Source organism: Pezoporus wallicus, unplaced genomic scaffold (genome assembly GCF_028554395.1).
Source record: "Pezoporus wallicus isolate ANWC-B61680 ecotype Strahan unplaced genomic scaffold, APGP_CSIRO_Pwel_v1 contig_11996, whole genome shotgun sequence".
Lineage (NCBI taxonomy): Eukaryota > Metazoa > Chordata > Aves > Psittaciformes > Psittacidae > Pezoporus > Pezoporus wallicus.
Window position 1 is genome coordinate 329,559 of NW_026641627.1, and position 22,503 is coordinate 352,061.

The 22,503-nt window shown below is 49.6% G+C and overlaps 1 protein-coding gene across 1 annotated transcript in view; it reads right to left on the reverse strand.

Annotated features, from left to right (window-relative positions):
* Nucleotides 1-11,881, reverse strand: part of LOC130607508 (centrosome-associated protein CEP250-like) — a 29,510-nt gene extending 17,629 nt beyond the window's left edge. The window contains exons 1-15 of the mRNA XM_057424653.1: nucleotides 11,725-11,881; nucleotides 11,015-11,071; nucleotides 10,300-10,379; nucleotides 9,587-9,752; nucleotides 8,789-8,895; nucleotides 7,705-7,932; nucleotides 7,033-7,129; nucleotides 6,454-6,552; nucleotides 5,295-5,456; nucleotides 4,801-4,979; nucleotides 4,293-4,475; nucleotides 2,949-3,093; nucleotides 2,533-2,679; nucleotides 2,123-2,353; nucleotides 523-716 (exon numbers count right to left, since the gene is read on the reverse strand). Of these exons, the coding sequence (XP_057280636.1) occupies nucleotides 523-716; nucleotides 2,123-2,353; nucleotides 2,533-2,679; nucleotides 2,949-3,093; nucleotides 4,293-4,475; nucleotides 4,801-4,979; nucleotides 5,295-5,456; nucleotides 6,454-6,552; nucleotides 7,033-7,129; nucleotides 7,705-7,932; nucleotides 8,789-8,895; nucleotides 9,587-9,752; nucleotides 10,300-10,379; nucleotides 11,015-11,071; nucleotides 11,725-11,841 (2,192 nt within the window). The 5' untranslated portion in view covers nucleotides 11,842-11,881. The remainder of the gene's footprint in view (nucleotides 1-522; nucleotides 717-2,122; nucleotides 2,354-2,532; nucleotides 2,680-2,948; nucleotides 3,094-4,292; nucleotides 4,476-4,800; nucleotides 4,980-5,294; nucleotides 5,457-6,453; nucleotides 6,553-7,032; nucleotides 7,130-7,704; nucleotides 7,933-8,788; nucleotides 8,896-9,586; nucleotides 9,753-10,299; nucleotides 10,380-11,014; nucleotides 11,072-11,724) is intronic.
* Nucleotides 11,882-22,503: the final 10,622 nt, after the last annotated feature.

The following is a 22,503-nucleotide window of genomic DNA, read 5'->3' on the forward strand; positions in this document are numbered from 1 at the left end:
AGTAGCTGTGCAGGGGGACAGAACAAGAATTTCCCTGGCTGATTCATGACATTTTAGTGGAGTTCATAATCTGGCTCTAGGTAGGTAATTTTCCAGCTTCCCTCTGTTTAAAAGGGACTAAAGAAATAAATCAGATGATACAGTAAAATCTCATGCTTGCAGCAGCATTTGTAACAAATCTGAACTAGATTTTGTCTGAACAAATACTACCTGGAAGAGACAGCTATCCTTCAGTTTAAACTGCTGGAAGTTCAAGGGAAAACTTGCTACTTTTCTCTAAGCATTGCTAACCATGCAGGCAATAGCCCAAACAGCTTGGCACTCTTTTAAAGAGAAGCTTTGATACAAATTGTAGTATACTTTTTTTTCCATTTTGCTCAAGATTCTTCCATTTTCTGTCCATGGAAGGTGAAAACACCCGAGAAGCACACAGGATGCAATGAATCCTTGAGTAATGATTCCCACCTCTATAATTACAGACCTTTGATAACATCCTGCCTAGGGTCTCCTCCCTGCCTTTACCTGGACTCTTCCAGCTGCTCTGAAAGGCCTTGTCTGTCCCTCTCCACTGCTGCCAGTCGCACCTCTAGGGCAGCCTTCTCATGTACCAGCAATTCCTTCTCTTTGGATGCTTTGGCCAGCGCGTGCTCTTGGCGAGAGGACTCCTGGCGCAGCTGCTCCAGGTCACCTCTGGACAACTCTTGCTGGTGGTAAACCTGAAACAGGACAAGATATAGTGAGAGTTGTATGCAGAGCCACCCAGTGCCAGTTCCGAATGAGCCAGAGGACAAAGAACTCCTGTACTGTGGCCTGAAAGCTTCCGAGCATCACCTGCATGCTGCACTAATACCTTGGGCTGCAAAAAGGGCCAAAAGGCACTGTTAACTTGTAAGTGATAAGTAAGGCCATATTGGGTGGCCTGGGATCAGACCAGACAGCTCCTTCAGGGCAAACATACATACTGTATTTCGTGCAAAACCATTGCATCTTCCTGAACTGCCACCCTGCAAACTAAAATCCTATCAGAATCTATTCCCATGCCGGGAAGTTTCAGGAGAGGTTGAGCAAAAGCAACTGCTCAGAACATCCAGTCTAAACCTCGTCCAGAATAACTTGAGGCTGTTTCCTCTTGTCCTAGCATTTGTCACTTGGGAGAAGAGACTGACCCCACCTCACTACAGTCACCTTTCAGGTAACTGTAGGGAGCGAGGTCTTCCCTGAGCCTCCTTTTCTCCAGGCTAAACAACCCCAGTTCCCTCAACTGCTCCTCATCACACTTGTGCTCCAGACCCTTTACCAGCTTTGTTGTTCTTCTTTGGACACACTCCAGCATCTTAGTGTCTCTCCTGTAGTGAGGGGCCAAGAACATACATGGGATTCGATGTGCAGGTTCACCAGTACCCAGTACAGAGGGATGAATGATCACCTCCCTCATCCTGCTGGCCATGCTATTTTTGATAACAGGCTAGGATGCTCTTGGCCTTCTTGGCTACCTGGGCACAAGCTGGCTCATGTTCACCTGGCTGTTGACTAACATCCCTCCCAGGTCCTTTTGCCCAGGCAGCTTTCCAGGCACAAAGCTGCGTGTATGTCTTAAAATACAATTTCAGCAGTTTCAAGATGTCATTCCCATTCTTAGCAGCACAAACCAGCAGGCATTGACTCGCAGCTTTGTCCTGCTCTCTAGGCTCAAAGAAATGGAGTTTTGAAAGCAGCAGATTTCATAATAAAAAGCATAAACAGAAACATGCAGCCTTGGGTTTTGCTTCAGAAAAGGGACTCAGAGCTACACACTTTGTTCCTTTTGACACATATAAGAGCAGGAGCCGCACTCGGATTCATGGACAACACAATCATCTTGCAGCTTATCAAAAGCCAAAAAAGAGGTCAACACAGGCAGGTGGATTGAAAGAATCCACAGAAGCAGAGGACAACACAGAGAATTGCAGAACAGCTCTGCAAGCCACCAATATGTTTCCAACAAGAAGAAACCAAAAGCCTTGTGATCTCTAGCACTACCAAGGGTCTCCTTGACAAAAACATCACAGAATCCAACAGATACAGCTACACTGAGCCAAGCAGTCAAAAGCCCACCCAGAAAGCAACAGGTTTTTGGTCTCACCTGACTGAGTTTCTCTTGGGTTTCTGTCTTCTCCTTTGCCAGGGTCCTCAGCTCTATCCGCAGCCCCTCCTGTTGCTCCTCTGCTTTCTTCAGCAACTGCTCCAGATGGGCTTTCTCTGTGCTGAGCTCTTCAGTTGTTTTTTCACACAAGCTCAGCTTATCCTGGCCAGAGATCTTTGCTCTCTCCATCTCATCCACTTTCACTGACAGAGCTTCATTCTCTTGCTCCAGCTACAATCACAGAGGCACAGAGGAAATAAAGTACAGGAACATTTACTCTGTAGGAGGTTTGGCTTGAACACATGCAGGAACATTTCCATATTCTGTCAGTCTCACTGTTGAAAGACAAGAAGCCTGAGAAGCAGCAGCAACTACAAACTCCTGGCAAGATCTCTGGCAACTCTGCTCACCTGCAGCACAAGTTGGTTCAACTGCACTTTATCCAATGCAAGAGCTTCATTGATACTGCTCATCTTCACTGCTGCAACACGTAGATCAGCTGTTTCAGCACTCAGCTTATTCTGAGCCCCTGACAACTCTGCCACTGACTGCTCTGCCTGAAGGGAAAAAAGAACATGACAACAAAGGCAGGAAAATCCCTGACTTCCAGCAGCAGCTCCAGATCCCCTTTTAGATCTCTGATGTACTCCAGTTCAGCACTCCCAATAAGCACTACCCCAGAGAGCCCGTATGGTGTGATCACCATTTTCCAAGTGGGGAGGACAACATTTTCCCTGTCTTCTACTGCCAGAAACAGCATCTGTGATGGTTTTGCTGTCACAACTCCCTCTCCCACAAGTGCTACCTAGGAATAAGGTGATCATACCTTCTCCAGTGCTACGGTAAGCTCATGTTTCTCCTGCTTCAGCAGATCCCTCTGAAGGTGCAATTCCTCCAGTGTCTCTCTTGCAATTAACAACTCACTCTGTAACAATGAATTTTTTCCTTCAACTGCAGCTAAGTCCTTCAGTCTATGAGAAGGGGAAAGACAAACAAGTTTATAATGTAAAATACATTCTCATTTCCAAAACCCAGATACGTACCATGCCCAGGACATGGCAGTATGAATGACTCCTAACAGCTTTCTGCGTACACCTAAGGAATGCTGGAATTTCCTGACTAGAGCTGCATTGCTCTTTGTCACTGATGGAGGTGAACCATTTGCCATTGAGAAAGTAAAACAAGCTTCCAGAAATCACAGAACATTTCCAAAAAGTTCAGTTCAACTGAACAGCTTCCTGCCTGTTTGTTCTTGCTTTCTTTTTTGAGGTATTGGCTACAACTTCCCAAAGTTCTTTGCCTACAACTTCCCAAAGTTCTTTGGGCAAGACAGACTTTTAAGTCAGATTCGTAGTCACAGAATCCTAGAATACTTAGGGTTGGAAAGGACCTTGAGATCATCCAGTTCCAACCCCCCTGCCATGGGACACCTCCCACTAAACCATGTCACCCAAGGCTCTGTCCAGCCTGGCCTTGAACACCGCCAGGGATGGAGCATTCACAGCTTCCCTGAGCAGCCCATTCCAGTGCCTCACCACCCTCACAATAAAGATTTTATTCCTTATATCCAATCTAAACTTCCCCTGTTTAAGTTTGAACCCGTTACCCCTTCCCTAGTCCCACAATTACTCTTGCCTTCAGCAGCGAAACAATGAAAGAGCCTGCAATCTATGTGGTGAAGAGGTGTGTGTGAATTCCCAATCCAATAATCATAGGGTCACAGGATGATTCAGGCTGGCAGGGACCCCAGGAGCCCTCTAGCCCAAGCTTGAGCTCAAAACAGCTGGGGTCAGCTAGGGGATCAGTCCAGGCTGCTCAGGCTTTATTCAGTTTGGTCTTCCAAATTTCCAGGGATGAAATCTACACAACCTCTCTAAGCAACCTGTTCTGCTGCACAACTGCCTTCATGGTTCCAGTTTTTGTTCTCCTTAAATCCAGCTTGAACCTCTCTTGTCCCAGCTTGTGCCTGTCACCAGCTATCCAGGTCAGGTTTGGAATGATGTTTTCAAAGGGTCATAAAGGACGCACAAGGAGGCAGCCAGACCTGCCCATGTGCTCCCTTCCCATTTCTGCGCTACAAATGATGAGCACACAAAATTTATTATCCTTATGTGGGCCTCCTAAAGCCCAGCAGTGCCCACCCCTGCCCAGAGAAAGCTTTAACACTCACAGGAGCTCCTTGTCATGATGTGCTCTCTCCAGTGCCTGCTGCCGCTCCACCTTTTCCCCCTGGGCTGAATCTTCCTTCAGCTGCAGTTCAGTGTTACTCTGACGCAGACGTGAGGCTTCTTGCTCTGTTACCTCAAGCTGTTGCTGTAACTCTTCCCTGGTTTTCTCGAGGTTTGCACAGTCACTGCAGAGACAAGGTTCAGTTAGAATAAAGTGGCCTGAAAGTCACAGATCCCGTTTTCATCATTCTAGGATGGAAGGAGCACAGTAAGGAGGAACTTGCTCTTCCCCTCACAAGGTAACTGAAGAGGGAAAGAGAAAGGAAGGCTTTTGCTTTCATGCAGTGGCTAGGAAAGGGCACCCAAAGAACAAGAACTTAGAGAAGTAGCACGTCAAGAGGCAGGCATACACACAGCAGGGCAGGCAAGTTCTTTGCCCAAAACACCTATGAACTCCCAAAACTGGAAGCAGATTGCCTGTAGAACACAAGAGGAGGAGGAAACACTCACGTTCTGAGTGCTTCTACCAGAGACTGGAGGTGTTGCTGGTGGCTGCTGGACGTCTTGCATTCCTCCTCCACTTGCTCAATCCTTTGCTGCAGCCTCCTGCACTTCCCTTCCTGCTCTCTGTGCTGGTGCAGCAGGTTATTGATAGCGTCCTGCCTGGCAGAAAGCTCTTCTTTTAGGGCCTGTGAAGGATGGGGAGGCAAAGAGCACAAACAAGCAATAAGGAACAGGGAAGATGGCTCCAGACAGATGAGAAAAGCAGCAAGCAGAGAGACAGCTCACCTGAAGGCAAAAATCTATGATAAGGGTTGGAGATCAAGGAGAGAAAAGCAGCAGAGCACAGAGGTGGTGGGACTGGCAAGACAGCACAGGACCAAGAGTGGGAAGGCTAGAAAGAAACCAGCTAAACTGGCTAAGCAAAGGAAAAGGTTTCAAGCTAACTGAGGCATTAGCAGTTGAGCCTGCAGCCAGCAGTGAAGACAAGCAGAAAGTCTCACCTGTGTTGCCCCTCGCCTCCTTGCCAGTGCTTCCTGCACCAACACAAAGGCATGCTCTGCATCAGTGAAGCTCAGAGAAGAGAGGATGTTGCTAGACTCGATGTGCTGGGAACTGTCAGTGGAGGCAATGCTGACCATGCTGTCACTGTCATCTAACACCACCTGAAAGCCCACATCAAGCTGTTATTCTTTTTCATTCTACTTGCTTTTCTTTATCTAGTTCTCTTTTTTCCCCCACTTCATCATAGAGCCATTCAAAACTCAGTTCTCTCATTCCCTCAGTCCACAAAGAAGTTTTGCCCCTATGCCTACAAACACATCAGGGATTTCTGAATACAGCTACTATAAACAAGAAGAGACAAGTGTGAAGTGGCTGGAGGCTGCCTGAGCACCCATTTTCTTGACGCTTTCAAGAACGATTTTGGTCTCCTTCAGTTTCTTAGAGCCACAAGCACCAGATGGACACTGGAAATAGCAAGGAAAGGAAACACTGGTGCTGCCCAGGGAAGAAGGAAGCTGATGAACACCGGAAAATAGCAGTGAAAAAGCTAACATTTAGAATTACTCAGAGCAGTAGTACAAAAGGATAAATACAACTGTGTAAGGGGAACAAACTGACTTTGTGAGAGGCTATCTAAGAGATCTGATATTAAACCTCCCCCCACAGAGCGAAGTTTAGGACTAAGTTAAGGTTACCCCTAAACAGTTGGATGAGTTGCAAATCTGGGGACATAATAATGGTCAATGAATGTAGAGTGAGGGAGCAGAGCTGGCCAGTGCACCAATTGAGTCAGTGACCATTTATAAAAGTCTGAGGAACAACAGAGTCATTGCTCAAGGAAGGTGGGGGAAGCATCCAAGAAAAACTGGAGGAATACAAATGTCAAGTAGAGAACTCAGAAAGCACAGTCCAAGAGAGACTTTAGCAGGACGGTGAAGGCAAAGGTACTGAAACTTCCAGCCAACACAGCCTGAAGTGTCACAGGACAACTTGGGAGTTCAAAACAGGTTTTATGTCAGAAAACTGGTATAAAAATGAAACAATCAGTAGCAGTTTACACAGTTTACAACACAGATCTAGTCCCTAGGCTTGTCTGTTGCCTTCCTCAAGTACTTTCAAATCAAATTTACAGGAATGTGGTCTCAACTCCGGACTTACCTCAGTTATAGCTTTGATCAGCTTCTGGAGCGAAAGATTCTCTTCTTCAGCACTTTTAGCCAATGAAGCTTCATATTCTTTCTCTAACCGACTTGCTTCCTAAGAACACAAATAAGGAAAGGGTGAGCAGGGAAGAGCTGCTCCCCTCTGTAGCATTCCCATCCTCAGTAGCATTGTCATACTGACAAGCCTCAGCCTGAGTGATTCCAATATAGTCCTTCCCACATCTATTCAGTTTCTTCTCTGCTAAAACCAAGAAGAGAAAGCCCAACAGCTAGTTTTTATAGGCTGCTATCCAACTGTCAGTTCCAAGGAACTTCGATCCCCCGGAGGTTTAAATCACAGACAGAATAGCACCGGTGGTACCTCCCTGAGGAAGATACTTGCCTTGTGTGCAGCTCCCCTGCCACTGCCTGCACCTGACTCCACTTGTGCCATGACACAAGGAATATTTGGGCAATGTGCCTCATGTTCCCACACAGTCAGCATCTTTGCCACTTTCTCTTGAGGAAGCCACTCCTCCTTGCTAAGACTGAAGAGCAAACACTGGGCTATCTCCCAAACAGAAGTAAAACATACTAGTAACTCCACAGTGTTGTTCAGTGTTTTCATGGTCTTCTCCTTCTCCTCGTTTTCCTTCTGAGAAAGTACAAGCAAGGCTGAGAGCTCCACCACCCTGAGAAGAGAAGGTCCATGTGCCATTCCAAAAGCATTGCCCACCATCCCCTGTTAAAGAGCTAAGCAGCTCCCAGAAGCATAGCAGAGAAAGGTCCAGCCAGAAAACACCACATCTCTATAGGTAAACATGCAAAACGGTTGCAAAATGGCACTTCTGGCTCCAAAGGCCTTCTGTACTGACAGCTCCTTGCAAGACTGAGCACAGAGGTGCTACACAGCTTATGATGACCCTGGGCAAATTCCTCCCAACTCCTTCAGCAGAGCCCTGGGTAGCAAAAGGGCTGTACAAGAGACAGCGCTCTCTTTACACTAGTCTCAATTTCTCACCAAGAATCAGTTAACAGCAGAAACATTGTCATATACAATCTCTTTCCCAGTCTTGTCCTACTCAGAAGAGCTGCTTCTGTCAGCCAGGTGTTTATTTCTATCCTTCGAAGGCAATAGTTTGACAAGGGACAGAAATAAGGCTGTGCAGAATGGCTGTGTTTTAAATGTGAACATAGCCCATCCATGAATCCAAGAAGCAGCCACAAAAGATAATGCTGTCAATAAAAAAGGTGAAAACACCTTTACCTGTCTTGAAGCTCCTTCTTCTCCAGGTCCCCCTTAACTTGTAAGCACACCACTTCCTGAGTCTTCTGGTTTATTTTCTGTCCTGCTTGCTGCTGTGCCTCATCCTTCAGGACTGGTCTACCCAGAGTGACGGACTCCCAGAGCTGTATGCCAGGGTTTAGATGGGAGCAGTTTACAAGGATAGCTCCAGAAAGCCTCATCTGCTCTGCCTTCAGCTCTGTAAGATCTCTGAGGAAGAACAGAGAGCAAGCTAATGTTCATGCCACCATCTTTATGAGCTGACTCACTTCTGGAAGCGTGTAACTGTGCAATAGTAAAAGCTGGCAGGAAAGAGGACATCTTTGCTGGGGACAAATCATTCATCTGCCACTTTGGGACCAGGACACCTCTTGACAGTTGATCAATGACTACAAGACAGCTGAGGAATGAGTCCATTTTCTCCTCAGAGGTAAGAAGGCTTCAAGCACCTCAAATTACTCTTACTAATTGTTTTACACCTAGATGATTAAACAACCTATTAGCATCAACACTTGGGATGGCTAAGAGGCTCACGACAACATCTACACAACAAACATTTCGGAAGGTGGTGTAAGAACAAGCCTAAAATGTTATTAACAAAAGAAGTACAAATAATACAAGAATTAACTAGTAGGTCAGGCATACTCTACACACTAAGGAAGGCTTGCAATCAAATGAGATAAATGGCTGACAGTAACACAGAGTCTGAAATTGCATGCTGACACCACAATAATGTACTATTACAGCTACACTGGTTTTGTTTGTGCAGAAGGCAACGGTGAGAAAGGAACTTCACAGAGCCAAAGAACAAGAAAACAATCACAGAAAGAGGTATCAAACTAAGCAAAATACATTGAAGAACTGCCTCTGCACTGCTTATAGCCTGAGCCCCTCAGTTTTATCTGAAAACCAGCATCAAACAAAATGATTCTGAACATAGCCTAAAGCGTAGTCCTTCAGACTGCCAAAGGAGAAAGCCTATCTTTAGCTGCAACTAATATAACATGGAGGTGTAAAGGGAAGCTGCCTTTTTCCTGCAAGAGCTCCAGCCTCAGCTTCCACTCACCGGTCAGTGGCAGTCTTCATCGCCAGGAAGTGCCGGCGGAAGGTCACCACCTCACGCCACAGGCTGAGGAGACGGTTATGTTCACCCCTTACGTAGTTGTCATAAAGCTAAACATGCAGAGATAAAAAGAAATGCCAGTTTAGCCTTCACTGCTGCTGTACAAGCCTTTCAGATACGAGAGGGTTCAGGTAACTGTTTTCACCAGGCATCCTTTAGTAACTATTGCAACTGGGGCATCAAGGACTAAAAAGGCACCACATAAGCACCCTCAGTAGACCTGAAATCTGACTTCAAAGAAGAGAATATTCACACTTCTGCAAGAATGGCTATCAGCAAAGCAAACTGATCTTGGTTCTTCACCTCACGTTGCAGAGGTGTCTAGAGTCTTGGTGGCGGAAGACAAAAATAAGTCCCTCCAAGAGGAGTGTCAACAGGCTATGGGCAAGGGAGGCCTATCCTGTTCTTCTGTTGGCTACTCTGACTCAGAAAACACACAGACCTCTCCAGTCTCCACTGCTGTAGGCAGAGATTTAGGAGCTACTAAAAAGAAGAGCATTCCCGTGTGACTGTCCTCCAGTGCCCAGCAACAGCAAATGTTTTCCTTCAAGAGCAAGCAGCATGGTCCATTAACACAATGCCCTCACACTCCTCCATCTTACACCCATCTTCTGCTTGTCAACACTAATACATCCTCAGTGTAGCCACAGCTTTCATACAGCAAGCTCTCTACGCCAGCAACAAAATGCATTCCCATTCCACCCTGGCATCATGTCTGACATTCCCGTAGCCCGACCTTACCTCACGTTCATGGCGCCATTCACTCTCCTTCAATTCCAGCTCCTCCCGCGCCCTCATCCAATCTGCCATCAGTTTTCCAACATCTTCTTTGAGGGCTGAATTAACCTCATTCGCTTTATCGAGGTGCTCCCGCAGGAAAGCATTCACTTCTGCCAGATTCTCACGCCTGGGAAAGGGAGAAACAACAGTGAAGTCACTGAACAACTGCTATCCACAAGCAGCATCGCCATATATTTCCTACTCCCTCAGAACTGACTTTGTTTTCAAACAGAGGAAGTAAACGTGCTTCCTAGGGTTAGCTAAGAGCTCTCTGTGATAGCAAACTCATTTGCTTTGAGTCTTCATAGTTGCAGATTTCCATCTACAATTTTGCTTCCCCCTTCCTCTTCCACTTTGATCATGCCGGCACCTCATGTCTTGCCTCCCCTTTGTGCTGTCTGGTCGCTGCATGCACCACCTTTCTCTAGCATTGTCAGTTACTGAACCACAGAGTCATTTAGGCTGGAAAAGGACCTTTAGAGGTCACCTGAAATAACCTCCCTGCTCAAAACAGAGCCATTCAGAACACAACGCTACAAAAGCGCCATAGAAAGACATTGAGGACCTGTCTCCCTTTCAAGCGGGGGAGACCGGGCAGTACCAATAGCTAGGTATTCCCTCACTTCCAGGAGCATTCAGGATACCAAGTATGAGGGAACACTTCTTTCTTTTACCTTTGATGCTCCTCTTCCAACTCAAGCAGTGCTTTCTCCAGGCTCTGGTCATCTTCTTCACACCTGCCTGGAAGGGACTCCTTCAGAAGAAAGGAAATATTAAATGCTTAGTTACATTCTTGTGTTCCCTTCACTACTGTTAGCACCCATCGCTTTCCTCTCCATTTGTTTGGTATCCCAGCAAGCTTGTGGCTTCTTCCAGGCATACCAGTGCCAGGACTATGGAGAGGAAGGGAGTTACTCAGTGAGTAGCTCTCCTCAGGCTCCCATGGTTGCACTCTCACAGCTAGGTAACCTCAGCTCATGACCTTGAGTGCTCACTTAAGACTTGGAGCCTGGGAATACTCTCCTACCCTTCATTTTCCAGGTTTACTCTAGCTGAGCAAGCACAGAGACAGCTCTGTATGCTGAATGCCAGCACTCTCACCTTCCAAAATGCTATGCTTCCACCAATTCTTTTTCAGAGACAGACAGAGAATGAATGTAACAGGCAGTGTAGCCTGAACCTAAAATCCTTCTTGACAGGGTTTTCTGGACTGCATTTCCAAGACTACTGCCTGCTCTAAGAATGGCAACTGGACAAAACACCAACGGGCAAACTTAGAGCGCTTCTTCAAACCAGTCTTGTTTTCCCCTGTCATTGCTTTGGGGAGCTTTCTGTCTGCATTAACAAACGCTACATATACTGCCTTTAGTTGGCAACCTACACACTCACCCCTCCTGCTTCCAGCTGCTGCTCCAATTCTTGACACCGAGTCCGGTACTTGAGTACCTGGATGGATACATGGAATGAAGGTGAGCAAATGCAGGTTGTAACTCGGCTCCTCCTGCAGTAGCTTTTCTCTTAAGTCTTTACAGCCCAAGCACAGTACATTTCACAGCGCTGTGGATACAGCCAACAAGCCATGATATAGGGAAGCTTCACTTTATCTCGTAGTAAAGGCATTGAGACAGGGTTTCTTTCCCACACCGCGCTTGCTGCTCACCCTAAGATAGCAGTGGCAAGCCGAACGATGAAACTGACTTAGCCCTGCCTGCCCTATGGCCACCATGGACCCCAAACAGGCACGGCCCGACCTCCGCCCGGCTCCGGCCGCCTCCTCGCCGCCAGCACTCCCGCGCCCCACGCGAGCCCGGGGCCGTTCAAAGCCGCCCCTCGCTGGCTCAACTGCTCCCGCGGGGGCAGCGCGGCCACAGGAAGGCGTTTGTGAGCCCGGCATCTTTATTCGAGCCCGGCCAAGACCGAGCGAGCGGCTGCGGGAGGCGGCAGCAGCAGCGCGGGCCGGGCCGGTACCCAGGCCTCCCCCCCGAGCTCCGGGCTCGGCGCCATCCCGCCCGCGGCAGCGCCGGGGAGGGCCCGCGTTCGCCGCCCGCACTGCACCGCACGGCCCGTCCCGGGCAGCTCTCCCCAGCCCCGCCGCTCACCTTGGCCTGCAGCTGCCGCACCAGCACCTCTTGCCGGCGCTGCGCCTCCTCCGAGCTCCGCAGCCGGAGCCACAGAACCTCCTGACCCCGCGCCTCCAACCCGGGCTCCGCCGCCATGGCCCGCTCGGAGCCGGGCCCGCTGCCTGCAAGACTCCGCCCCGCTGCGGCGTCCGGCCCCGAGCCCGCCCCGCGCCCAGCCCCCTGCCGCCGCCTGGTACCTGCCCACCGGGGCAGATGCGGTGCTGCCGGCGCGGGGAGGACTGCTTCTGGTGCGGCTTTTGCGCCAGAAAGATCGAGAATTACCCCAGAAGAAACTATGTAATTATCTGCCAGGGTTAGAGCTGCCGTGTGCTGGCAGAACCCCAGAATGGGTTGGCTTGAAGGGACCTTAAAGCTCACCCAGCTCCAACCCCTGCCAGGGGCAGGGACACCTTCCACTAGAGCAGCTTGCTCCAAACCGCGCCCAACCTGGCCTTGAACACTGCCAGGGATGGGGCAGCCACAGCTTCTCTGGGCACCCTGTGCCAGCGCCTCAGCACCCTCACAGGGGAGAACTTGTGCCTTAGATGTAACCTAAATATCCCCTGTTTAACTTTTAACCCATTGCCCCTGGTCTTGTTGCTGCAGTCCCTGATGAAGAGTTGCTCTCCAGCATTCTTGTAGACCCCCTTCACATATTGGAGGCTGCTCTGAGGTCTCCACACAGCTTCTCTTCTCCAGGCTGAACAGCCCCAATGTCCTCAGCCTTTGTGTGGGAGGTGCTCTAGCAAAGGCCAAAAGGCCCCAGAGGGGGAAGACAACATCCTCAGAACTGTGTCTCATCAGCAAGAAGTTGGCAATGAAACTAAGTTTAAAGGTATGCTGGAGCGGACTGCCTTCATGATAATGCTAAAAATGACACCCCATTGAAATAAGAGACCCCACAAACCATGTGTAGTAAAACAAGGCCATGTTGCGTCTTTAAACATAGGAGGTAAGACCTAATGACTGTGAAATACTGATCAAACGCTGTACTATCTAATAACTTGTGCGTATAAATATAATGAAAAGGCCGGCATGGGGTGTGTTCCGCTTGTGGAAACACACCACTGAGCAGCACCCTGTGCAGAATCATAGAATCCTAGAATCCTAGAAGAGTTAGGGTTGGAAAGGACGTTACCATCATCCAGTTCCAACCCCTCTGCCATGGGCAGGGAAACCTCCCACTAAACCCTGCCACCGAAGGCTTCGTCCAACCTGGCATTGAACAATGCCAGGGATGGAGCATTCACAACTTCCCTGGGCAACCCATTCCAGGGCCTCACCACCCTCACAGTAAAGACCTTCCTTAGACCCAATCCAAACTTCCCCTGTTTAAGTTTTAACCCATTACCCCTTGTCATATAAATACAGTCCTTAATGAAGAGTCCCTCTCCAGCATCCTCATAGGCCCCTTCAGATACTGGAAGGCTGCTCTGGGGTCTCCATGCAGCCTTCTCTTCTCCAGGATGAACAGCCCCAACTTTCTCAGCCTATCTTCATATGGGAGGTACTCCAGCCCCTGATCATCCTCGTGGTCTCCTCTGGGCTTGTTCCAACAGTTCCATTTCCTTTTTATGTTGAGGACTGTTGCAGAATGGCTCCAAGAGCAAGGCCATGGATCCTTAGAAGCCTTGTGTGAGCAAAGCAAGTGTAGGCCTCACAGGTAACCGGAAACCGGATGTGGGAGGAGAATGTAAAGGAAGCCGTGTAGAACTAACCAATACTGTTGTGACTAGTAGGCGTGGCTAACACCACGCGGATATGAGCGAAGTGCGCCACAAATAAAGGAGAAGCTTGCTTGTCACCCATATTGGGTTGGCGTGTCTTGCTTCTCCTCGCCGCTAACAAATGGCGCCCGAACAGGGATCAGGACTACAGGGTCCCGGTTAACGGGGACCCGGAATACAGGGCCCTGAGTGGCACCGGCGGCAGCGGCCGTGGAGCGTGGGCAGTGCTACTGCGGTGGCGTGACTGACCCGGGTGCTTGGACTGACCGAAAGGAGTCCGCCGCTGGGGCGAACCAGATACTGCTGCATCGGGAGGACGATCCAGTCTTGGACGATCCAGAAGAGGACGATCCGGAAAAGACCGGCCACGAAAATGGACCGAGAGGTAGCCCCTGATTTATTACAGTGCGTTTTATAAAAGCGGGGAATTGAGCCTGAGACTCTAAAGCAGCTAGCAGGTCTAGTGGCTGTAGGGAAGGCTAAGGGATTTTTGTAGATCTTAATACAGTTTTTGAGGAGAGTGAGTGAGGAAATTTTAGTGATGAACTATTTGACTCAATGCTTAATGAGGATAAAACGGCAAAGAAACTCGGTAAACCATGGAGAGAAGTAATAAATTGTATTAAAAGATACAAGGTGGAAAAGAGCAAGGCCATGCTGTAGCAACGGAGAAACTAGGAACAGACATCCCTGGTCGGTTGAAGCTGGGGGAAGATTACAGCTCATTTCCCCCAACTCGCGGGCTGCTCCCTGTGCTTGGAGCACAAGGTTTTCCCCCCCCACCCCTTCTTTTTCTCCCCCTCCTTCTTCATCAGAAGGTGCAGCGAAGGAGGTGCAACTCCCTGCTCCCCCACCACCCCAGTTCCGAAAGTAGGGACTTTGAAAAAGACAGAGAAAGTATATTAGAAGGGATACGCATGATGAATGTCAAGGAAGCTGAAAGGAAGAGGATGGCACCTCGGTGCCAGATCGATTGGGGCTCCATTTTGAAGCATGCAGTAGAAAATAGAGATTATGCGCTAGCGGGAGATTTAAAGGAACTGCGAGCCTTTCCAACCCACTATGCCCTAGAGTGGAAATTTTTAACTCAGTTACGGAGGAGCCAGGTCTGCAGATGGCCACATGCTGAAGGAGAGACATCTGACAAGAAAGTCATAGCTGCGAGCAAGAGAGACCCTGAGTTCAGCCCAGGATCAGACCCCGAATCCCCTGAATCCGAACCAGATTTATATCCTCTGCTTCCAAACTCTGACTCTTCGTCTCCCGGATCAGTCTGCTCAGCTCATCAGCAACTACTTACTGGCCTTGGAGACGCCCAACTGCAACAATTGATGAAAAGGCTTGAAGCCCTCGAGACTCGGATTGACACATCTCCATCAGCGCCTCCACCTTACCCTCCGTAAAAACCCTTCCTTAAGGCAAACAGGGGGAGGGGGTGGGAGAGGTAGCGGGGGGGGGGGACCACAAATCCTGCACTGTTGGCATGGGTTAATCAAAGAAGCGATCATTACTGGTGAATTTTCTGCAATGGGCCTCTCTGCATATCCTGTGTTTACTACACAGCAGGGGGCTAAAGGGTGGGAAGCTTTTGATCTCAAAATAGTTAAGGAGGCCTGACAAGCAGTGACCACGAATGGGTTAAAATCCTCTTATACTCAAGCTGTATATGTTATGATTTTTTCTTGCAATTGACAGGGGGAGCCCATACAGTTTCTCTGTGATACTCATGTACTAGAAGTTGGTAAATATAAGTATGTCCAGGTTTCTATCAACCCTTGGAGACCTTTGTAGATACTGCTGGCCACTTCTTCCAGCACAGGCTGTCCACCTGTGTCGGAATGAGTGTGCATTTTGGTCAGTATAAAAGCCCGAGCCTCATACGATGTGGGGGAGGCAGAGCCTCTGTGGGGACGCCTGCTAAGGTTGAGCCTGCCACCTCGCACTGCAGTGATGCTTCTCAGGCTGGTTTGCTATTAGTCTCCACAGGGTCCTTGTGCCACATTCTGTATATGGAACTGTAGAGGGAGTAATGATTGTCTGGATTTTGTGCTTCAAATATTGTAGTTGAGGACAGAGGACACCAGAACTGCACACAATACTCCAGGTGAGGTCTCACAAGAGCAGATTAGAGGGGCAGGATCACCTCCTTCGACATGCAGGTCATGCTCCTTTTGGTGCAGCCCAGGATACGGTCGGCGTTCTGGGCTGCAAGCGCACACTGACGGCCCATGTTCATTTTCTCATCCACCAGCACCCCCAAGTCCTTCTGCGCAGGGCTGCTCTCAATCTCTTCTCTGCCCAACCTGTAGCTGTGCCTGGGATTGCTCCGACCCAGGTGTAGGACCTTGCACTTGGCATGGTTAAACCTCATGAGGTTGGCATCAGCCCGCCTCACAAGCGTGTCGAGGTCCCTCTGGATGGCATTCCTTCCCTCCAGGGCATCAACCCAACCACACAGCTCGGTGTCATCGGCAAACTTGCTGAGGGCGCACTCAATCCCACTGTCCATGTCAGCGATGAAGATGTTGAACAAGACCGGTCCCAGCACCGATCCCTGAGGGACACCACTCGTTACTGGTCTCCAGCCGGACATTGAGCCATTGACCACAACTCTTTGTGTGCGGCCATCCAGCCAGTTCTTTGTCCACCCAGTGGTCCATCCATCAAATTGATGTCTCTCCAATTTAGAGACAAGGATGTTGTGTGGGACAGTGTTGAACGCTTTGCACAAGTCCAGGTAGATGACATCAACTGCTCTACCCCTGTCCATCCCTTCCGTAGCCCCATCATAGAAGGCCACCAAATTGGTCAGGCAGGATTTCCCCTTAGTGAAGCCATGCTGGCTGTCACCAAGCACCTTGTTGTTTTTCATGTGCCTTAGCATGCCTTCCAGGAGAATCTGCTCCAAGATTTTGCCAGGCACAGAGGTGAGACTGACTGGTCTGTAATTCCCTGGCTCATCCATTTTCCCCTTCTTGAAAACGGGGGTCATATTTCCCTTTTTCCAATCATTGGCAACTTCACCTGACCTCCATGATTTCTCAAATACGATGGCCAGAGGCTGAGCAACTTCATTTGCCAGCTCCTTCAGGACGCGCGGAAGGATTGCATCAGGTCCCATGGACTTGTGCGCGTTCAGGTTCTTGAGATGGTCTCGCACCTGATCCTCTCCTACAGCGGGCCTAGGGTCTTCGTTCTCACAGCCCCTGCGTCTGCCTTCCAGGACTTAGGGGGTATGCTCAGAGAATTTGCCAGTGAAGACCGAGGCAAAGAAGTCATCAAGAACCTCAGCCTTCTCCAAATCCAGGGTAGCCAGTTCTCCCGAGAGCTTCCGGATGGGGCCTACATTCTCCCTAATCTGTTTTTTATTTGCTATCTACTTGTAGAATCCCTTCCTGTTGTCTTTAATACCTCTAGCTATGTTTAATTCTAACTGGGCCTTAGCTTTCCTCATCTGGTCCCTAGCTTCCCGGACAACATCCCTGTACTCTTCCCATGCCACCTGTCCTTGCTTCCACTTATAAGCCTCTTTTTTCATTTGAATTTTCTCAGGAGCTCCTTATCCACCCAAGGAGGTCTCCTGGCCCTCCTGCTGCACTTCCTTCTAGTTGGGATGCAACACTCCTGAGCTTGCAGTAGGTGATCCTTGAATATCAACCAACAGCCTTGGGCCCCCATGCCCTCTAGGGCTGTATCCCATGGAACCTTCCGAAGCAGGTTCCTGAAGAGGCCAAAGTCTGCTCTTTTGAAGTCCATGGCAGTGAGCTTGCTGCACGCTCTTCTCACTGTCCTGAGGATCTCAAATTCGAGCATCTCATGATTGCTGCATCCAAGGCTGCCCTGGAACATCACATTTCCAAAGAGCCCTTCCCTGTTGGTGAGCATGAGGTCAAGCACGGCACCTCTCCTTGTTGGCTCCTCTATTACTTGCAGAAGGAATTTGTCTTCTACACAATCGAGGAACCTCCTGGATTGCTTGTGCCGGGCCGTACCGTCCTTCCAACAGATGTCAGGGTGGTTGAAGTCCCCCATGAGAACAAGGGCCTGCGAGCATGAGGCTTTTCCTATCTGTCTATGGAGTGCTTCATCCGCAGGTTCTCCTTGATTAGGCAGTCTGTAACAGATCCCCACAGTAATGTCTCCCATAGCTATATTCCCTTTAACCCTGACCCACAAACTCTCTGTGGACTGCTCACCTGTCCCCAGACAGAGTTCCATACTCTCCAGCCTATCCCTAACATAAAGGGCAACTCCCCCTCCCCGCCTGCCAGGCCTGTCTTTTCTAAAGAGCCTGTAACCTTCCATTCCAACACTCCAGTTGTAGGAGCCATCCCACCATGTTTCTGTAATGTCTATTATTAGATCATACTCCGGAGACGTGCACACATCTCTAATTCTTCTTGTTTGCTCCCCATGCTACGGGCATTTGTATAGAGGCATCTGAGCTGAGCTCCAAATGAAGCCGGCTCATTGGCTGGAGTGGCTGGGATATCTCTACCTTGCTCCAAGCATTTATTATAGGTTCTGGCAACTGACTGGGTGTGTTGGGATGAAATGGTTCCCCCCCCTCCCCCAACACATCTAGCTTAAAGCCTCCTTGACCACTCTGGCAAGCCTCCTACCAAAACTGCTCTTTCCCTTCTTTATCAGAGCAGCTCCACCAGCCCCCACTAGACCTGGCCTACAAACTTGGGTCCCGTCTTCAAGGCACCCAAACCCCTGACTATGACACCACCCTTTTAACCAGTTATTAACCTGGCTAATCCTCCTAGCTTTTTTAGGTCCTCCCCTGTATCCTGGAGAATTGATGAAAAGACCACCTGAGCTCCAGAGCCCCTAACCACCTCCCCCAGGGCTCTGTAGTCCTTCTTTATGTTCCCCAGGCTACTACTATCTATATCCCTAGCACCCACATGTATCACCAGGAGTGGGTAATAGTCCGTGGGACTTACTAGAGCAGGCAGCCTCTCTGCCACATCCCTGATCCGTGCCTCTGGTAGGCAACACACCTACCTTGAGACGGGGTCTGGCTGGCAGACGAGTGCTTCTGTCCCTTTCAGTGTAGAGTCCTCTACTACTACGACCTGCCGCTTTTTCCTAGCGGCACCAGTAGAGATCTTCTTTACCAGGGCATCAGCCGGCAGTTTCTGGCTCGAGTGCATTTCCTCATTAGCCCCCTGCAGGACTGCAAAGCAGTTCTGCATAGGGACAAACAGATTTACAGGGAAGCCCCTTGCTTTTGGTTGTCCTTTTCATCCTTTTTTTTGTTGTTTTTTTTTTTTTTTTGTCACTGATTCCCAGCTTCCCAGGTTAACGGCCTCCTTCTTTCCTTCATGAGGCAGAGGTGAAGCTCGAGGCCCCTGCACAGTTTGGGCCAGGAGCAAGCATTCCTGCTTCCTCTCAGCTTCCCTGACATCTCGCAGTCTATTAACAGCATCCCGCAGCTCAGTCACCTGCTGCGGGAGCACCGAGTGCAGCCCTGCCCATTGTGCACCCTCCCCTCACCAGACCAGTGCAGGCACTCTCTGCACCCCGAGCTCTGTACTGCAACCTGCCCTCTCATCGGCTCTGTCTGGGTGCCTACGCTGGCCACCGCCGGGGCAGCCAGAGCAGAGCTCCCAGACCGGGCCCTGGTCATATCCCCTCGCAAACTGCCTCGACTCGCCGCGCTCCCGGGGGCAGGTTTTTAACCTGCTGCGTCAGGCTCCGCCCCGTGTGAGTCAGCTGCTCGCTCTCGTCAGCTGAGCTGCCGGCTCCTGGGCAGGTCCTGTCCAGGACTTGAGGCTCCCTCGGTGGTTCTTGTCGCTCTGAGTTGAGGCTCCTGGACACTGATCTGCCCCCCCACCCCGCTCCGGTGTTGAAGGTGTCCTCTGTCGGGCTGCTCACCTCAGCAATTAATTTGATTAATTGTTAATAGTTACTGTGTGCTGCAAGAATATGTATCAAAGTATAGTATACTAAGCTATTGTATATGGATCCACTCATACAAGAAGCTACTGAATATGCATCCAATTATACTATTGCAAATGTATCCAAATATTATACGGTGAGCTATTGCAAATGTATCCAAATATTATACGGTGAGCTATGATAAATGTAACCGTAGTTGCTCTGTATTACAAGTTTTCAAATACGATGGCCAGTGGCTGAGCAACTTCATTTGCCAGCTCCTTCAGGACGTGCGGAAGGATTGCATCAGGTCCCATGGACTTGTGCACGTTCAGGCTCTTGAGATGGTCTCGCACCTGATCCTCTCCTAGAGCGGGCCTAGGGTCTTCGTTCTCACAGCCCCTGCGTCTGCCTTCCAAGACCTGGGGGGTGTGCTCAGAGAATTTGCCAGTGAAGACCGAGGCAAAGAAGTCATCAAGAACCTCAGCCTTCTCCAAATCCAGGGTAGCCAGTTCTCCCGATAGCTTCCAGAGGGGGCCTGCATTGTCCCTAGTGTGTCTTTTATTCGCTGCGTACCTCTAGACTCCCTCCCTGTTATCATTAACATCCCTAGCCAAGTTTAATTCTAACTGGGCCTTAGCTTTCCTCATCTGGTCCCTAGCTTCCCAGACAATATCCCTGTATTCTTCCCAGGCCGCCTGTCCTCGCTTCCACCTTTTATAAGCCTCTTTTTTCCTTCTAATTTTCCTCAGCAGCTCTTTATCCACCCAAGGAGGTCTCCTGGCCCTCCTGCTGCACTTCCTTCTAGTTGGGATGCAACACTCCTGAGCTTGCAGTAGGTGGTCCTTGACTACCAGCCAACATTATTGGGTCCCCCTGCCCTCTAGGGCAATATCCCATGGAACCTTCCGAAGCAGGGTCCTGAAGGGGCCAAAGTCTGCTCTCTTGAAGCCCAGGGCAGTGAGCTTGCTGTGCGCTCTTGGCACTGTCCTGAGGCTCTCGAATTCGACCATCTCACGATTGCTGCAACCAAGGCTGCTCTGGAGGGAGTTCAAGGTGCGGAGCTGTTGCAGAGCCCTCCTGAAGCAGGCATCTTGTGCTGCCCTCACAGCCTTCGCTGTGCGTAGGGCGCAGGTTCTGGCACGGGCTCACCCGGGATGGGCACGGCTGGAGGACGTGGCTGAGCAGGGCTGAATCCCAACCCCATGGACGCATCCCAACTGCAGCACAGGAGCACTGCTCAGGTCGATCACTGACTGCTTGTGGGACAGGGAAGGAGCACAGGAGACGGTCCTGGCACATCTGGAGGTGGCCAGCACAGGCTTCACCCATTTTATTGATGATTTAAGCACCAAAGTTTGTCTCTGTGGTCTCAGGAGGTCACGTAACGATTGCCCAGTGTCCCCCAGGAAGCTGCAGCCCCTTCAGGGCTCGTCCCCATCCCCTGCTCACAGCAGTTCTGGAACTCTGGGGTGATGTCACAGCCCACGTTACAGTGGCAACCGCCCGTGCCCAGGCAACAGCACACACCTTCACCCCTGAGCCCACACTTTTCCCCCGCTCCCACCTGTGCGTTCCATCCCTTCTGCCCTGTTCCTGCTCTGCCCTCCTGCCCTACTCCCAGCCCTTTTCGTTCCTTCCCGTTCCTACTGCTCTGTTCCCTGCCCCTCGGGCACTGTATCCGAGGCAGAAAATGCAGAGCCAAGTGAGGCTGTGCGAGCAGTCCATGGAAGTAGACATGAAGGTGGAGGAGGAACAACCAATGGAGGTGGATGGGGAGGTGGATGGGGTGGTGGATGAGCCGATGGAGGTGGATGTGGAGGAGGCAATGGATACCAGCTGATGAGTGGTAAGGCAGCATGTGCCCCCCATCCACTGCTGGCAGTCAGGGTGGGTCGGCTGCTGCCGCGCTGGGGCTGGGGCTGTGTGCGACGGCCCCGCTGCAGGGACGTGGTGCCCGGTGGCCTCATCCCGGCGGCACAAGCGCCACCACCGCGCTGCCCTGCGCTGCCTCTGGGACGCGCGAGCCCAGTGTGATCGCGTAGAGCCCGGCTCCCAGCCCCAGACAGGGCTGAGCCCCGCGGCAGAGTCCCGCTCTCCCCAGCGTGTGGCAAACACAATGACCATCAGTAGCCTCACTGAAATGACCTTGTGCTGCCTGTTTCCAGGGCTGGTCGACAGAGAAGTTTTCACGCTGTTGGATGTTTTCCGTAGAAGAGTTTTTGTTGAAGATTGTTGCTCTTTTAAGAAGATTGTTCGGTTTTCACATAGGACTTGTAGGTTTAGGTAGAATAGGCATAGTTTTAGGAATAAGCGTTGTTGTTTTAGGTAGAACAGGCGTAGTTTTAGGAATAAGCATTGTTCTTTTAGGTAGAATAGGCGTAGTTTTAGGAATAAGTGTTCTTTTAGGTAGAATAGGAGTAGTTTTAGGAATAAGCCTTGTTCTTTTAGGTAGAATAGGCGTAGTTTTAGGAATAAGCGTTCTTTTAGGTAGAATAGGTGTAGTTTTAGGAATAAGCGTTGTTCTTTTAGGTAGAATAGGTGTAGTTTTAGGAATAAGCGTTCTTTTAGGTAGAATAGGAGTAGTTTTAGGAATAAGCCTTGTTCTTTTAGGTAGAATAGGCGTAGTTTTAGGAATAAGCGTTGTTCTTTTAGGTAGAATAGGCGTAGTTTTAGGAATAAGCGTTGTTCTTTTAGGTAGAATAGGTGTAGTTTTAGGAATAAGCGTTGTTCTTTTAGGTAGAATAGGCGTAGTTTTAGGAATAAGCGTTGTTGTTTTAGGTAGAACAGGCGTAGTTTTAGGAATAAGCATTGTTCTTTTAGGTAGAATAGACGTAGTTTTAGGAATAAGCGTTCTTTTAGGTAGAATAGGAGTAGTTTTAGGAATAAGCCTTGTTCTTTTAGGTAGAATAGGCGTAGTTTTAGGAATAAGCGTTGTTCCTTTAGGTAGAATAGGTGTAGTTTTAGGAATAAGCCTTGTTCTTTTAGGTAGAATAGGTGTAGTTTTAGGAATAAGCGTTCTTTTAGGTAGAATAGGCGTAGTTTTAGGAATAAGCGTTGTTCTTTTAGGTAGAATAGGTGTAGTTTTAGGAATAAGCCTTTTTCTTTTAGGTAGAATAGGTGTAGTTTTAGGAATAAGCCT